General features: G+C 40.4%; 1 protein-coding gene across 1 annotated transcript in view; it reads right to left on the bottom strand.

Annotated features, from left to right (window-relative positions):
- Positions 1-17,821, bottom strand: part of FBXO15 (F-box protein 15) — a 128,145-nt gene that overhangs the window by 60,679 nt on the left and 49,645 nt on the right. The window contains exon 9 of the mRNA XM_075084583.1: positions 2,945-3,057. Within this exon, the coding sequence (XP_074940684.1) occupies positions 2,945-3,057 (113 nt within the window). The remainder of the gene's footprint in view (positions 1-2,944; positions 3,058-17,821) is intronic.

Below are 17,821 nucleotides of genomic sequence, written 5' to 3'. Positions count from 1 at the left end.
GTCATGTTCTGCAGCTCATATATGTTTTGAACACTTCTCCGCAGCTGTAGCCTCATCAGAATCAAACGTGACCTTCTAAATATGCTCTAACTCTTCTAACATTATTCAGAACCAACTCCATTTAAATCAGCAGAGCTGCTTGCAGACCAACGTGCTGCTGAGCTGAATAAAAGAAACAGGTCTTTGCATATCTAATTGTTTAGCACCTCATATCTTAGAATGAAAACAGGATAGAGGCTCATGTAGGAATTATTCCTCCTAACAGGAAGAACAATGCTGTGACTTAAATATGTTCAATTCAGTTTAAAAACACCAAAAAAACAAAAACACACACTTTTTTTTTTTTTCTGAGAATACTATGATTTCAAGGAATGTATAATAGCTTCACATTTATCCTCTGCAGGTAGAAAGATGCAGGACTGATGGACTGAACATGAAAAAGCTTGAGCCACTGACTTCAAGCAATCTATAAATTCTTGTGGAATCTTTAAAATCATTAATTACTAGGAAGGCTTCCTCATCCCTCCACCCTTTCATATTACGAACTGGAAAGAATAACATGGAGCTGAATCTCATAAAAGACGACAAATTAACAATCCTAAAGAATGACTGGTCAAAAGACAGCCCAAACCTCTCCTTCAGCTGACAATTAACAAAATCATAAAACCCCATCTTCCAGATGAAGCAGGGAGGAGAGAAGTTGATTCCACACTTCCCAAAAGTTAGGGAGGGAGAGAAGAAATTTAGAAGTGCATCCGCCAGACCTTGCAAAAGCATTTTCAATGCAAGGATTTACTGATGTTACACATTCTACCAAAACTCATACTCCCACCTATTCGGCCAGTTCAGAAACTGAACAAAAACTGAAAAACTTGCTGGGCAACAAAAAGAAAATACAGTTTGAATAAGGAATAAATTGCTATAAAAATGGTTAATGAATGGTTGGATTTGCATGGAACAATGAAGTTAGTCTGCTTTTAGACTTTACATAAACAAAAAACTGAAAGTTCAGATGATAAACAGGCAGCAAGATCTCCCACATGAAGCAGGTACAAGCCAACCTAGGTGCAGTGTCAGTGAGTGTTGCCAAGGGAGCACTCAGCAAGTCTGTAAACTATTTTTAATCATTGCTAAATTAGTTTGTTGGAATTTTGGAACTATTTTATCTATATGCATACACCTCCCCAAGTTCACTGATGCAGAGCAGCTTCTGCAGGCTGAGCAGCCGAGATTCAGAGGAAGAGAAACAACGACCTGAACATTTTCTTTTTTTGTTTCCAAATGACACACTGAGGATGCGGAGGGGGGTAAATATATCAGTATCCTGAAGAGCAATGAAAACAACTAATTTTCCAACTTCATTAGAAGCATTCATTTTTGGTTTTTAAGCCTTGGAAAAGGCTATAACTTATACAGTAAGAAAACTGACAAAATGTACTCTCTGTTACTACATATTTGGTTCTTGTAAGATAATGCTAAATGAAATTACTGCTTCTAAGATACATACAGTGTCGCAGCTCCTGTCCCAGGAAGTAGCTTGTTTCAGGGACTTAAACATCGCTACCTGGCTGACAAAAGCAAAGGCTTCCCCAGTATATACCCCCCACCTTTAATAAAAGGCAAGGTTGTTTCTACTTAGACATGCCTACATACAATGGTTTCAAATTCTATTTGCTCTACTCTTTTATCTTTATCTCTCCCACCTCTTGGAAATCTCTGCCCAAGCACCAACATGAAGCAACGAACTGCCTAGTCAACCATTGTAGCCCAGGTGATAAAGCAGAGAGAAAAACAGTTTTCCTGCTTGTCCTGGTTTCAGCCGGGATAGAGTTGATTTTCTTCATAGTAGCTAGTGTGGGGCCATGTTTTGGATTTGTGCTGGGAACAGTGGTGATAATGTGGAGATGTTTTAGCTGTTGCTAAGTAGCGCTTACACTGGTCAATGACTTTTTCAGCTCCCCATGCTCTGCCGGGTGCACAAGAACCTAGGAGGGGACACAGCCAGGACAGCTGACCCCAACTGACCACGGTATATCCCATACCATATGACATCATGCTCAGCATATAGAGCTGGGGAAGAAGAAGGAAGGGGGGCACATTTGGAGTGATGGTGTTTGTCTTCCCAAGGAACGATTACATGTGATGGAGCCCCGCTTTCCTGGAGGTGGCTGAACACCTGCCTGCCCATGAGAAGTAGCGAGTGAATTCCTTGTTTTGCTTTGCTTCCACGCATAGCTTTTCCTTTACATATTAAACTGTCTTTATCTCAACCCATGAGTTTCCTCGCTTCTATCCTTCCGATTCTCTCCCCTGTCCCACCAGGAAGGGAGTGAGTGAGCAGCTGCGTGGTGCTTGGTTGCTGACTGGGGCTAAACCATGACACTGCTATGTGCTATTGCTGCTCTCTCTCCCTATCTACACATCACTCCAAATAGACCCATATAATCCATGCCCTGCCCCCACAAAGAAAAATCAAGGACACCTCTTCTCCACATATCCTGTGCAACAAGAAAATATAGAAACATTCTTGAAAAACCTCTGAAAGCACTGGTGTGCAGGGCAAGCCCATCTCTAAAACCTTACAGAAATATCTAAAATTTTGGCACATAAGAATTTAGTTTCACTGCATAGGAGTGGTCTGGCCAACGATTAAACTTCAAGGTCAGAGTATTGTGTTATCCTCTTGGTGGCTCCTAATTCATAAACAAGCAGAATTACGCAGGAAGCATTTAATCAAGAAGTACATTATGTGGGATGGTGATGATCATTTCATCCACTACTGTGCCTTTTCTAAAGTGCAGGACTGAAAAAAAGAGCTATTTTCCCAGTTCTGTTATATCTTAAATAGATTCTAATTACTAATTGGAAAGAAATAGCTTTTATAATTTCTTTTTCTCAACACTTTTCTGAATAATCAGTAGACATTGTCAACTGTCAAATGCACCTGAAGGCATAACTGAGGACAGGAAAAATGATCCTGATTAACTGCATGGTTGCATCTGAATCTCCCAGACATCCAGACAGGCAATTCCGTTGCACAATGTGATAAGCAGCATCCTGTAAAAGAAGAAAAAAAAAAGTCACACAAACAAAAATCAGAATACTAGCTAATTGGACACATGTTTTCATCCATTAGATATGGAGATAACTGGTTCAGAAAGAGTTAAGACTTGCAGTTAATTTGTCAATTCCTTTTGTCGTGTGAGAGACCACCACTAACCTTCCGCAACATCATTATAAAAGTATGACGTATGGTACAGACAACAGTTTATTGTTCTAAGATTAGGTAAAATAAATAATAGCAGCAGATTAATTTCTAGTTTCGCAGTTACCATTGCCCTTTATTTATCCTTTTGGTTTTTTTATCACGCATTTCTTCTTCCAGCTCTCATGAATTCTATAAACTGCTTCATTTAGAAAACACCACAGCTAAGCCAGCTCTCTTCCCACCCCCAGCACCAAGCAAAAAGGAAGGGAGCACAGTCACTCTATTAGCATCTGCCAACTTCCTCCAGGCTGCTCCAGGTAGAGCAGATTAAAAGCAAACACTTGCACACAGATTTCTCAGCAAGCAGTTCTTAAAGAACATGAATTAAAATGATTGCTTGGTGGATGGGAAAGCAGTCATAAAACCAGTAAACACAAATCTGAGATATCACCCAGTTATGAAATATTTATCCTTGTTACACCTCACTGAAGCTACCCATCACTGAAAATGGTCCTAGCTATTAATCAGCCAGATTCTTGCACTTCAAAAGCAACTCGCTGATCATCAAATGACTTCCCGCCACCTGTCAGGCAGACCCTAGAACATGCAGCACAGTAATACACCAACTTTATTCCTTTTGCAGACGGGACTAAGGACTTTAAAAAAGCAGGTTTAGCAGAAATTTCTCCCTGGTAAATTCCCCTTCCCAGCCCCTTTTCCAAAAAAATAGTAACCAAAACAGCCAGTTGACCATTTGACCGAATATTCATTTTCATGCAAAGATTTCAGTTTTTCAGTCATTCCTCCCACCAAGTCACGTCTAATGTAATTTTTTTCATTCTGAAGTCAGCACTTGGATTCAATTAAAAATAATGACTCAACCTAAAAATGATGCAATGCAAAAATGTGGATTTAAAAAACAAACGGTTTCAGGTTGTGCTGAGATTGTTCAAACTTAAAAAATAAAAATTCTCATAAGAGCAGATATTTCCAGACCACTTGACCCCAGGGGCTTCAGTGCCACCCCTACCTATCACGAGAAAGCCTGAATGAACTCTAACCATTCCATAAGCACCAATTCAGTTTTTAAGAGGTGCTCAAATAAAAGTATGAAAAAAAGGAGGGTGAGAAGTTTAAACTCATGCAGTGTCACAGGAAAGACTCTGTGAAGATGAAGCATTCACAGAAATATCTGCTTGTTTTTTACCTCTCTCTAGAGATCAAGTTTTCATACAGCAGTCTACGTACCCCTAGACAACGCTGCACTACACTGAGCCAGCGTCACCACTCAGTTCATACTAGATATTCACTTCTGAATAGGACAGCCCAGTCATCCCCACTTCCTATGCTTTGGTTCGATTCCCAAAGTGGTTGGAGAGCACATGAGCTTGATTCCTTTCAGGTGAAGCCAAACCAAAGGTGCAACTGCTTATGGGTGGGTGCTCAGTCCACAGGATCAGACTAGACTAGGTAAGATCAGATCAGGTAAGATCCCTAGATGTACAGCACAGGTACTGGTTCCTCTGCAGCAAATGTTTTGCCTTTGAGATCCACTGAAAATGAGCTCCATTACTTCCCAGCATATTCACAGGCAGTAAGGGTTCCCCCAGAGGCAAGTTACCTGTGTGTGCTCATCCACCAACATAAATGAAATTTTTTAAATGCTCTCACTGGAGAATTCCATTCTTTCTCGTTCCATAAATCAATAAAGCAAAACCAACTGCCCTGGGTAGTTATTATTACAAAGAATAGCTATATATGTTTTATTTTCAGAAGCAGAAACCCACACTCGTTCTTTTTACCTCTGCCAGAGGCAAAAAAAGATTAACTTCACAGTCCTGCTCTAAAAGCCAAGCTGAATTCTTTGTGAGCTCTGCAATCCTCACCAGTGAGCAGTGTCTCTGTATCTTGTGCCTGTTGTTTATAGCCAGTGGGAAACCCAGCATTGTGAAGGGGAACATATTTAACTAACTGATAGTAGTAGAAATTGAAGGGTACCTGTCAGTCCAGAGAGAAAGTGCTGAAAGTGCAATTTGCACTTTGCCTGTCTCTACATTAATGATTAATTTTATGTCAAACTGCAGTAATTGCTGCTCAGATCCTCACATCTTCACCACAGCTAGAGAACAAATTCAGAATTAAATATTTACATGAAACAATCAAAACGTGCTTTAGATTCCTATTGCCACCAGTTACTAATTCAACTGTACTTTAATGAGAACATATACCTTGAACTAAATTAAAGCTTTCAACCATTCCATACTTACATTATTCTCAAAATGTGACAACCTTGCACTTTTTAAATTATGTTTAACATAATAAAAATCCTATTTGCTTCATTTCTAGAAGTATGGCTATTTGAATCAAAAAACTGTCTTAAGTTTCTGAAAAAGGGAAGAAAAAGCCAACCTTGTCCTTCAAAACACACACCTGTGTTTTACAAAGCCTTCATTGAACAAAAATGCCTTTAGCCCAAAACACTATCGTTTCCTAAAAGTCATCTTGTTTCCTTAAAAAGAGGTAACTGGGCTAATAATCTTTTAAAATTCCTTATTATATACACATTTTGTGGTAATTTGAAACATGCTAGGACAATCGTTAAAATTGTAACTCAGTACAGAATCATTGAGAATTCAATAAGGACAGGGTTTGTATCACACCCCTAATACATTATTTAAAAGACTTTAGCACTTCTGTTATGCAGCAGCCTTCCCATATTCAAAAGAAGAGAAACATGCCTGCATCAATGTACTGTGATTTGTCACCTGGTCTCTCAATGCGGTATTAGCAGCTTAAGAGCCTTTGGGAAAGCCAAACACTCTGATTGAGGGCGAGTCCCTCCAAGGAAACATTTTTCAGCATTCAGAGAGCTTTCAGAAAAGCACTGGTACAGGAGCCAGAAGTGTGGTATCTCACAGCTTCTCTAAGTCAGCCTTTGACATGATAGTACAGAATGTGGAACTGGTTTCATAGAAGCTAAATTACTGCAAAACATTAAAAAAAGTGCCAGTTTAAAAAAAATGTTCATTTATCTTAAGTTTCTGGTCCCTCTGAAGTGACATGGAAAAGCACTACAGGAAAGTTTAACCCCTGGCTTGTGGCTGGGGTCACTGTTTTCTGAAGGTTCTTCCTCCACGCTGCTTCAGCGCGGGGCTGCCCCTTTAGCTTTCTGCTTAAAGTACAAGAGAAATCCTATGGGAGCAGCTGGGCAAATATAGCACAATGCTGGCTCAAGATAGTACATCCACTCTGTCTTTTGCATGAATTTTATTATCCAACTGCACAGGTCAGAAAAAAAGCTGCTGCACACTCCAGCCCAGCCCCAGAAGGAGTGTCCCTGAAGCATCTACCAGAGACAGATAACCTGCAGGCGGCTCTAATGCAGGTACTCAGCCTCCTCGCACAACCAAAAGCATCACGATTCTCTGGATGAGGGCTAGGCGGACAGATCAACTGTGCAGTACACAGCTGGTCAGAGGTACAACCTTTTGCTCAGAAGGAAATTATAAAGTTTCTAAACTATTCTAAATAGTTTTTTGAGGTTGAAGTTTAGAAACTTTGCTGGCCAAGTGAAACTTGTGACACCAATTGCACTGCTTCCTGGCATGCACTGCATGGCAAGAACCAGGCCAAGGGCAAATGTAACATCAGAGTTCACAGACACTTAGAGGTAGAACAGAAATAATTTTTAAGCCTTTGCCAGCTAGGGATTTAGTTTCCATTAGAAAGGAAAAAACCGAATCTGTCAGTAGTGACAGAGCTGACTAACAGGCATATAATTGTGCAATGCAACGTCTGCTACTTGCCAATAACGTATTACATCAATAGCTAAATGACTCAGTCACAAATCAATACAACTAACTCAGTTGTTCTTACTCATACATAAACATTCCAGATTATTTAAAATACAGCACTAGATTTACCTTCTCGGGGCAGAGCTTTGGAGCAGATGAGGTCTGCGCAATGCTCATGCTTTCAGAGCTCCGCATACAAAACAGGAAAACAAAGTGTTACGTAATCTATGCCAAATAGCCATCAGGCTATTCCCACATAAGAAATATTGCATTTTACCATCCACAGCTGGTCATCTAGAGGTCTTTATATGCCCCAGTATGACAGATTTAGTTTTCCTCACTTTCTTTATCAGGCAAACTGCTATCATCTTAGAAACTGATCATCTTTGCTCTGTCCAACCGTGGAGGTAAAAAAATATTGATCAAGGACCAAAAGTTGGTCCACATTTTGCCACCATTGCAGAAGATTTTCAAGAACATGGTTAACCTGTCAGTAGTCCTAACAAAGTGAAGGCATTCATTCATATGCCCACCCAATTCAGCAAGGTACATATCCATGTTTATGTTCAGACTGGAAGTATCTTCAGCACACTAATTAAAACATCAAGATGGCTGATCAACCCAAATGAGATGGCAAATTCCTGAAAAATACTGATTTTAGATATTGATTCAAATATTTAAACTACATTTGCATCAAGCTTTAGCTAGCAAAACAAACAAACAACAAAAATCTATTACAAGTAACACCCCGGTGATTGCACATTCAGATAAGGATAGTAGATATGTTTAAACACATGAAGCCAAACTATGCTCACAAAGTTTCAGATTCCTTTTGGGAATAAAGTTTTTAAAGTACTTTGATGACACAAAGGTTGGGTTTACTTTTCCTTGAGTCTTCTAAGATTCCTCTTATATCATCAGCTCTTTTTGTCCTCCAAAGCCTTTATATCACATTTACTAGATACAAGCCTGAACCGTTGAAGCCAGAATTATTGAAGATCTGACAAAACTTTTTCATCTCCAGAGGGCTCTGCACAGGGTGGAGCAGAGGCCCAAAACACCTCTTCAGCCCACCTGTTCACTGGAGCTTCAGCTCTTCAGCCTCCTCTACACTCTAGTTTTTAATTCCTTAGCCATGTGTTATGACTTAATGAAGAGACGATCTTACAGGTAAATCAATGACCTTACTGCATGTGACATTTCCTATGTTCCCGCACAGTAAAAAGCTGAGTATCATAATCTGGTCCGTAGGGCCCTTTTCCCTAAACTAAGTACAGTATATATGTAAACTGCCTATGCATGGATAGGCAGCTTTCACACCAAAAATAAAAATATAAACCCACTCTAAACCCCAAGTAGATTTGTAAAAGAAATGATGTGTGAACCACTGTGTGAATCCCTTTAAAAACAATACTCACTTACATGTAGCTCTAGACAGAGTACAGCAACAGTCACCACAGGTAAGACATGACTTAAAGACAGCCACAAGGATTGGAAAAATACAGAACAAATTCTTCTGACAAATCAGGAAAAACATACAGTCTAGTGCAAGCTATATAAGAAGGGGGATGAAATATCCTGCAAGTCTGCTTCACATTCTTCCACAGTACCAAATATCTAACTCCACGGTCAAGCAGGCAATTAGCAACTAGATCTCTGCAAGAAGTGGTCAAGGAAAAGTAACAGAAGGAAAACAAACCAAGGCCGATTCAAACTAGTGTGGACTTCAAGGCATAGGTCTGCAGCAACTGATGTTGTACTGTAGAGAAACACATTAGAATATATAGAAAATTATTCACCAGTGAAACAATGTACCATCTTTTGGAGATGAACTGAGTCAGTGTTCTGTTACACTAACTTTCCTGCAAGGAAAAAGATGAACCTTAATTGCACCCCCTGGCTCACTGGCTGGTGTAACCCAAAACATCCAGGCGGATTCATCAGTATGTGTAGACCAGCAGCAAATTTTATTTGCTATCTATAAACTAGGTAGAAGCTGTTTCTGAAGTCTCTATTCCTCTGAAAGGAGGAAATTAATTTGAATTTATACTTGAGAAGAGCAAAAAGTACTGTAGGAGGGAAGGAGGACTGGATATGGTTGGAGCAGTCTGTGATGCCCATCCTATAATCTCTTATTTTGAACGCCCTGTGGACCTTCTACAAATGGGGCTGAAACATCGTAAACTCTTAAATCAGAGCTTTAGGCAGAGACCTGAAGTCAGCCAGCCAGAGTCTGTCTGTACTGAAACACTTTCTTTAGTTAGAACTGTCACATCTCTAATGTTAAAATGGAATTATTTAGATCATTTACAACATGCTAAGTGTGTGAAGTGTGTGATTAAGCCACTGTTTCCTGAACAGGAATATAGCTGTCGCTTGCTGAAAAATAAAAATATTTTATTTTGAAAGGTAAAATTTATGCGTATGCAAATTCAGCTGTTATTTGAGCCAAATGAATTCCTATATTTTACAGTTACAGTTAACAAACAAGGAAGACCAGATCTAGCAGCCAAATTATAATTGCAGGGAGCCCTACACTGAACCAGCTTCCATGGACTTCTGCTAGCATCAGGACACCTATAGTCCCCCTTCTAAAACAGAAAACTGGAATACTTCTAAGGTATCAACAGAGGCCAGCACATCCACCAGGTTTGTGAATGGAAATGACATGGCCTCAGAAAAACCAGCACTCTGCTCCCTGGCAATTCCATATATGAATAATAAAGTAACAGCAAGCATAAAGCATTTGTGACATTATCCCTCAAAGCCCATGAGATGACACTGCACATTTGATGCACACATGAAGACAGGATCAGCTAGGTACATTTCAGTCATTCCTGGCTCTCCTTACATTGCCAAGGTAGAAACATGACACCTTGGCGCTACTCCAATTTTTGCTGAGTAAAATGTACCAAAGCAAGGGCAGCCTGCCCCATTGCTGGGCTGTCCTCATGGGGAAAAATTGGTTCCTCACTTGCAGTCCAAACCCCTTATTTCAACTTTTACAAGTGGCCTTTTGCCTCCTGCCCACGCATGGCTGGTCGTTCTCCTCTATAACCTCCCTCAGGCTTGCAGGGCTCCTGCTAGGTGCCCTCGAAGCTGTCCCTACCCCAGGCTGAAGGAGCCCTTGTCCCTCAGCCTCTCCCCACAGGGCAAGGGCTCTCACCCTGACCATCCCAGGGCCTCTGCTGAACTCACTCCAGTTTATCAATGTCTGCCTTGCACTGGGGAGGGGGGGTTGTCCAAAGCTGGATGCAGTAGTCCAGATACAGCCTAACAAGTTACAAGGAAAAGGGGATAATCACCCCCCTTGATCTGTGGTTAATGGAGCTTGACTTGTAGGTTATGTGACCGCAAGCAGAGTTCTTGTTCCTCCTAATTGTTTCCTAAGCTGCATGCATTTATATACATGTTTTGCAAAGGTGTCTTTTGCCCTGGTTTATCATTCCTTAAGCTTCTCTTGTGCCTGTCATTCTTCATCCTCACCTACAGTATCCTTACTTCCCACGTTGCTCCTTTCTTAGGCTCTCCTCACCAGTTGGCCAGCCTGTTTGCAAAGGTGCTTTTGCTCCCTTTGGTCTGGTAGATTCTCCTCTCCCCAGCAATCCTTGATCTTCAAAGAGGGTCCTGCAGTTGTAAAAGCTAGCTTCCTCTCTACAACACCAGCTCTAGCTGGGTCCCTAGACAGACAGGTCAATCTATTTTCCATCGTGCCTGGTGCAGCACAGATTGCTTCCCTCCTCCTGCAGCCCTTCAGCCAGCACACTCCTCCTACAGGCAGGCCACCACATCCCCCTCCCCTGCCCCAGCCCCAGCTCAACCTCCAGGGCTTTGCTGAAAGCCCACACTGTGCCAGGGGAGCAGCTGGAGCAGAGGCCCTGCCCTGCAGAGCAACAGTGTTCAATGGCAGCCACTGAGCAGACCTGCACCATCTTCAGTAGAGTTTGGCCAGTCTCTAATAGTGTAAAGATTTACAAAATTTCCTTAATGCAGATTCTTTCTCAAAAAATTACTGATATCTGTCCCCTGGTAGAAACAGGCCCTGGAATCAACAGGGCCCTTCCTGATCCAACACAGCAATCCCTAAGTGTAATTTTGCTCATAGGAAGGCTAATAAATAAATAAGATCACACCCCTTTATACAGTTGCCTCTTCAAGAAACAGGCACTATCCAGTTTTCATTCTGCACCTAGCCGTAACAGGCCTTTTCTAGCTTTTCAGTCTAATAACAGCTGATAAAAAAGGGAAGCCCAAACAACTTGCAGAAGTCTCAGAAGGGCATCATGAGCAGAGAGACACAGACAGGGCACAGGCATGGAGCAGTTGCACTTGCCATGGCCACTGAGAGTAATTAGTGCACAAAATTATGCAAGAGTATCAAGCAAAAATTAGACTTCTTATAAAGTCAAATTTTTCACTCCCAGTGGTGATGGTCAGTGCTGTTGTGAGAGTTGTAACAGCCCCCAAGAGATGGCAAATATATACATGCACTTTTAATCACTGCAAAATGCTGACACTTGTTTCTGCCCCAAATCCTATTGAAAGGCCTGTTTCATATATTGAATCTAACACTCTCATATACATATTTTAGGCACACAGTTATTATATACCAATGCTAATATAATGACTGTCAGCTATCAAAAGGTTTTTTAGAAAAAGCTTCCTGCAACTTATTTCAAATTGAGCTTGAATAAGTACCTCTCTGTAGAAAAGTGCTCTACTGAATCTTTAAAAGCAACTCTGAATTCAATTTCTATTATAACAAACCTGATGTTCGCTGCTCCCTGACTTTGCCCAGCTCACTTGTAGACATTTGGGGTTTTCTTGCTCCTGCACCTTCCACGAGCCCTGCCAAAGACCATTCAAAATATCAGCTTTGGGCAGAACTCATAACAGAAAAACTGTTAGCATTTTGGAGTGGTTAATGCAAACAAAAACAAGCTGTGCCCTTACTCCATAGGAATTTATTTTCCAGGTAAATCCTTTCCTTGATATGTCTTGTTGGAGAGTAACTCCATGACGCAAAGTAGCTCTCTCTAAGGTGCTCTCTGTGTTCCCCAGGAAGGTGGAAAGCTGGGCTGGGGGCCAGGAAGCATCATCACAGGGACTTGCATGCTTGAATTTCTCCTTGAGTTTTCCTGCTTGAGCACGCCAAGGTAAAACTGAGTTTGTATGGCTTTGATATGAAATCAGAACCTAGAAGTCCTCCAAGTCAGAACTGGGGGCCTTCTGCAGTACAGGAGCAGAATATTAAAAGGCCTTTGTAGAGTCCTGCCAGCAGGTCAAGAGAGGTGATCCTTCCCCTCTACTCAGTACTGTTGTGGCCACAGCTGGAGTGCTCGGTCCGGTTGTGGGCTCCCCAATACATGAGAGACGTGGATATACTGGAGAGAGTCCAGCAGAGGGCCACAGGCATAATGAAGGGACGGAAGCACTTCTCCAATGAGAAAAGGCTGAGAAAGCTGGGACTGTTCAGTCCGGAGAAGAGAAGCCTTGCAGAGGATTTCATCAATGTGGACAAATATCTGAAGAGAGGGTGCAAAGAAGATGGAGCCAGGCCCTTCTCAGTGGTGCCCGGTGACAGGACAAGAAGCAGTGGGCATAAACTGAAAAACAGGTGGCTCCACCTGAAGATGAGGAAACACTGCTTTGCTGTGAAGGCGACTAAACACTGGCACATGCTGCCTGGAGAGGTTGTGAAGTCTCCATCCTTGAAGATATTCAAAAGCTGTCTGGACACGGTCCTGGGCAACTGGCTCCAGGTGGCCCTGCCCAAGCAGGGAGGTGGGCCAGACGCCCTCCAGAGGTGCCTTCTAACCTCTACCATTCTGTGATTCTGTACTTACATGTTGTTATCATTTAAATTCCTAACCCAGTAGGCACATGATGGAGGGTGACAACAAAAAACAAAAAAGAAAGAAAAAAAGGCTACAGACTTTGCACTGTATACAGAGGAAGAGCAGGCTCAGTGCTTGCAAGTGTTTTTTTGCCATTTTGTTTACACCTTGCTTTACTTAAAACAGAATTATTACACAGCTTTTCTATCTCATGGCCTGCATGAGCTCTACATTCCCACCCTATTTCCTCCCTTTTAAAAGAGAAAAAAATTATTGACTTTCACCCCTCCAACAAGATGTCAGAACTCATCTCTCCTGTGCTGTGCAGTAATATTAGTTACTAACAGCCACAGAAAACCTTTACAAAGTCTCAGGGTGAAGTCTCAGGTATTCGTTATGACAATGACATCTTGCAAAATGTAAAAAGCTAGTCAGAATGTATTAAGTCCCCCATAAATTAAAGGTGGTATTTAATTCTGTTCTTAAGCCCTCAGTTCTGGCTGCTCTCCAAGAGCAGAACACAAGCTAGCCGTTTCTAAGAGTGGGAACCGATCTGAATAATCATGGGTGAATGTCACATATAGTCCAAACAAATCCATTTACCACTCAATAAATGAGAGACTAATAATTGATTCTTCCTATAAAGTGAGATCTGGGGTTTCTAGAAATCACATTAGATTTTTCCCTAGTCATAAATTCGTATTTACACCTGGCTCCACTGACACATACTTATATAATCAAAGGAAGATATTGATCCACTTTATTAGGCATGAAAAGCATTTAATTTCATGCTGGACGCAAGGGCAAATGGAAACATTTTGAAACAGTGGGCTTTTAAATATTTACTCTGAATAAAAAATAGTAGCAAGATGTGAATACATGATTAAATCAAAGTAACAGTATGCTATCCTACTAATCTAGAAATAAAATTCACTCCCATCAAATATTATCACTCGTTCAAAACACGTTAATTACATAGCATTTTCCTTGTACCTTTTTCCTTCCTGATCCCATTCGTTTCCTATTTTAAGTCAAACTGGTTTTTGTGTGACCTTAAGAAACAAAAGAATAACAGACAAAGAACAAACAAAGAAAATCAAGAACAACATGAAAACTTCAAACTGTTTAGTGAGCTACCTGAAGGCTTTTAACAGAAGGATTGACAGAGATGTCATTTTCTAGCTACTAACAATTGAATTATTATTATGATTAGTCACACAGAATTTAAGAAGACTGATACTTGATGGAAAAAAAAAATACTTCAAGTTTTAATGTATTTTAAAAAGGATGCCAGACGAAGAAAAGCTTTACCTATTTCACCTAGGTACTTGTGGAAAGGCTGTCAAAATCAGGTAAGAAAATAATGCACGTATCTGAAGATTCAGGCTACAGATAACAGTTAAGAAAACTTGATCTTACAGAAACATGAATTCCTAAAGCATTTTCCCAATTTACTATAAAAGAAAGTTTTCCCAACACATTCAATATGAAAAAACAAAACAAACAAAAAAAAACCCAACAAACAAAACCCCACACAAACCAAAATCAAAGCAAAAATGTGGGTTTGTGTCAATAAGTTTTAGCACCACACAAGATACAGACGCTAATTTGATCTCGGCATGCTACAGTGAAAGAAAACAAGCTCAATCTGAAGGCAACCAAAAAAAGTCAGAGTTATGAGCTAGATTTTCAGCTCATTTGCGCCAACTGAGAATCTCAGTCATATACTTGTGCAACCACCGTGTACAGGTGTTGCTTTACTGCCATGGTGCTATATAAGAGTAACAAACACCTCCACCTGGAACTCTTAATTATAGATGACAAAATATAAATCACTAGCTTGTTGCAGCATTGGAGGCCTCAAGATGTGATCCATCATGTCTACATCCCAAGAAATAAATTAATCCCTCTGTTTTGTTTAGCAGAAGGCAAAGATTTATTACATTTATTTATAAGCATGATCCTATTGTAAGAAACAATGAGGGCCATGCTTGCCTTGAGTCCATTCTTCTGGCATTGCCTATAGCATTTTGCACTGATATCATTTGATACCCATCCTCTGCAAGCATAAAACAAGAGATTATGGTGCAAGGCAGTAAAGAAGCAAGTGCTGTATCTTAATACAAAGTGAATCCCATGGGATATTTGCTCATATGAAGAGCCGTCCTATTCATGAACCTCCATGAATTACAAAAAAAATCACAATATGATCCAGGCACATAAGACTATTAAATGTTCACTGAAAAGCATCAGCTACTTACATATATGTGTGTATGTGTGTGTCTATATATATGAACAAATGTAGTTTGTCCAAATCACTAGTTATTGTAACCTAGGCAGAAGTGGTTCTTCAGCTGCTCACTCTCAGATGTTACAAAAAATGCTACAAACAAGCCTGAAAAAATCTGGAAATTTAACAGCCTTGAATAGTGACAACCGTGTTTCAGTGATGATACGAGGACAATCAGAATTTGACGGGGCGGGGGGGGATTTTTGGCAATTGAAATCAATTCAGTTGGGGTACTGAATAAGGGTTTCACACAATTATTGTATTTCACTATTCTCTAGGCTCACCCATGTTGTTTTGCAATATGATGTATAGGTCAGGAATGCAGGCAGGAACTTTTTAATAGAAGGAAAAATTGGCTGGGCTGTGGAGACACTCTGCCAGGAAGAACAGCAGGTGAACATATCAGTTGTATGTGTATCATAAGGTACTATATCCACAGCAAGGCTAAATTACTCTTCAGAAACAAACTTCCTTGACCATCATAACTGTGATCACCAACATGAAGGTATATGCTTCTACTGATGATACAAACATAGAACTTTATAGTCCAGCCAAGCAGAAAAAGCCCAAATTCTAGACTAAGTCTATGCATACTAAAAAGACAATGAAAAATGCTTTGTTGTTTCATATGAGAAAGGCTTTTCATACAAAGAGTATTTGGGGGGTGTTTTGTCTCTCCTTTTTCAGAAGGTTTTAATTGCCAATTATGTGCACTGTCGTTCCCAATAGCACAGAGCTGTGGATACATGATAGGCCATAAGGCCTGCAAACAAGTATGGATGTACGTGGCATGTCAGCATTTTGACAAAAAAAATCCTGCTACTTGACACACACAAAAAAATATCACCACAAGTATTATATATCTGAACAAAGTTGTCAGAGCGCTAGATTCCTGAGAAAAGCAACCAACAATAACACAACAGCTGCTTAAAAAAACAACCAATCAAAAACCTTTCCAGTCTGTAACAAGATGCATGTTCTCACTAGAAACACAATATTGCTATTGGTAGTAGAGGATCTTCACTGAAAAGGATTAGCAAAATTATGCAATTTAGGAAATTAATCCTCCATAAAGTTCCAGGAAGGGGTTGTGGTTTCTCATACGTTTTGTGAATAATTAAACTCCTGATTTAGGTGAGTTTATAATCACACGCTCATTAAATTGTAAAGGTGTAAATTAAGCCTTACTGCCACAGATCAGATATATCCAATCAAGGCTCAGGTCACTGCTGTCTTAAATCCAAGGTTGATGAAAAAACCAAAACCAATTACAACAGTAGTGGCACTTATCTTCCCTCCCCATCTCTCAGAGAACCGAAATCTATTGGGTAGCTCAAAGGATAAATATTCACAGTGCCACTCTAGCTACATCCAGCTGCCACAGACTTGTGTTACCAATTATGGCTTGCTCCATCCTGTATGAGGGCAGCAGCAGACCCACTTCCTTCATTACACACACTGCCAGTCTTAAGATTAGTGCTACAGAAGACACAAACACCTTTGTGTTGATCTCTGCAGTAAGGCAAAGAAGACTTGGATGGATACAAGACCTAATGCAATCTGCAAAAGTCAACAACAGCTTGTCCACTGCGTTAAACTCTGTGTAAACAGCCAATGTACTGAAAGCTGTTTTGTTTCCTCAGATTCCCTGCACAATTGATCCATAATCATCTGAGTGCTCACTGAAGCTTAGTATCCTACCTTTTTCCATTGATTGCAAATTGCCTGTTCAGTTCCCTAACCTGTCTTTCAGCCAAAGTTGTGCTCAGTGGAAAAGGCAGTTTGCAGTGTCTGGCTGTTCTAGAAACAGCAATGCAATCACACAGAGTATGCTGGTTCAGAGTTTGATTCCTCTGAGAGGTATCCTTGTTGTTTTCTTTCAGCCTTGGGGGGATATATAAATGCAGAGTTTAAATTGAGCCCACGTCATAGGTTCCCAAACCTCTGCATGAGGTAGCAGGAGAGCTAGAAAACCTTTTTGAAACAAGATTGCTGAACTCACTACAGTTAAATCCCCATGTACAAGTGCTAACATCACAAAAATGCTCATCAGACTTGGCAATAATTGGCTAATCAGCTGGTAAGCTTGCTAAAGAAGCCATGAATGGGAAGGCTGAAGAGACAACTACCTTCTCCTCCAAAGAGTGGTAAGGCCACAGACAGAGGTGGATCACCGTGGAGAAATGCCACCGCCACCAATGTCTGTGCTTTGTTAATTAGTTCCTAGGACCAAATAGTTAAATCAGTTTCTAGGACTGCCGAATACTTTTTCTTTAGAAGGCAAGAAAAATAGTAGGTCTAAGTTAGCAAGTCAGGTTCTGATGAAGAGCATATCCAGGTAGAAGAAAAATAGAAGTCTTTTAAATTCATATTTAATAGCAATTAATCTGCAAGAAAAAAGCAGGGCTGTGTGATCCAGTTGGTGGTGATCCAAGAAAGAAGCAATTGACACAAATATCAGACCTGTCCAGACTAAAACACTTGTCTGAAATATTTAAACCAACTGTGTTCTAAAGAGGAAAAAAATAGCTCAAAAAATATTTCTGTAAAAAACAGTAAGAGTTTCAAGAAATATTTTAATACCCCTTCCATTTCCATTTGTTCCCCCAAATCAGTAAGCAAGAAGGCAGCTGTGTAGCCTTTGGGGTAGGTTTTTTATTTGTCTTAAACAAAAAAGATGTAGTAACCTTTA

Source organism: Phalacrocorax aristotelis, chromosome 2, assembly GCF_949628215.1.
Source record: "Phalacrocorax aristotelis chromosome 2, bGulAri2.1, whole genome shotgun sequence".
NCBI lineage: Eukaryota > Metazoa > Chordata > Aves > Suliformes > Phalacrocoracidae > Phalacrocorax > Phalacrocorax aristotelis.
Note: the sequence above shows the minus strand (reverse complement) of the source record. Positions and strands in the feature narration are given on the sequence as shown.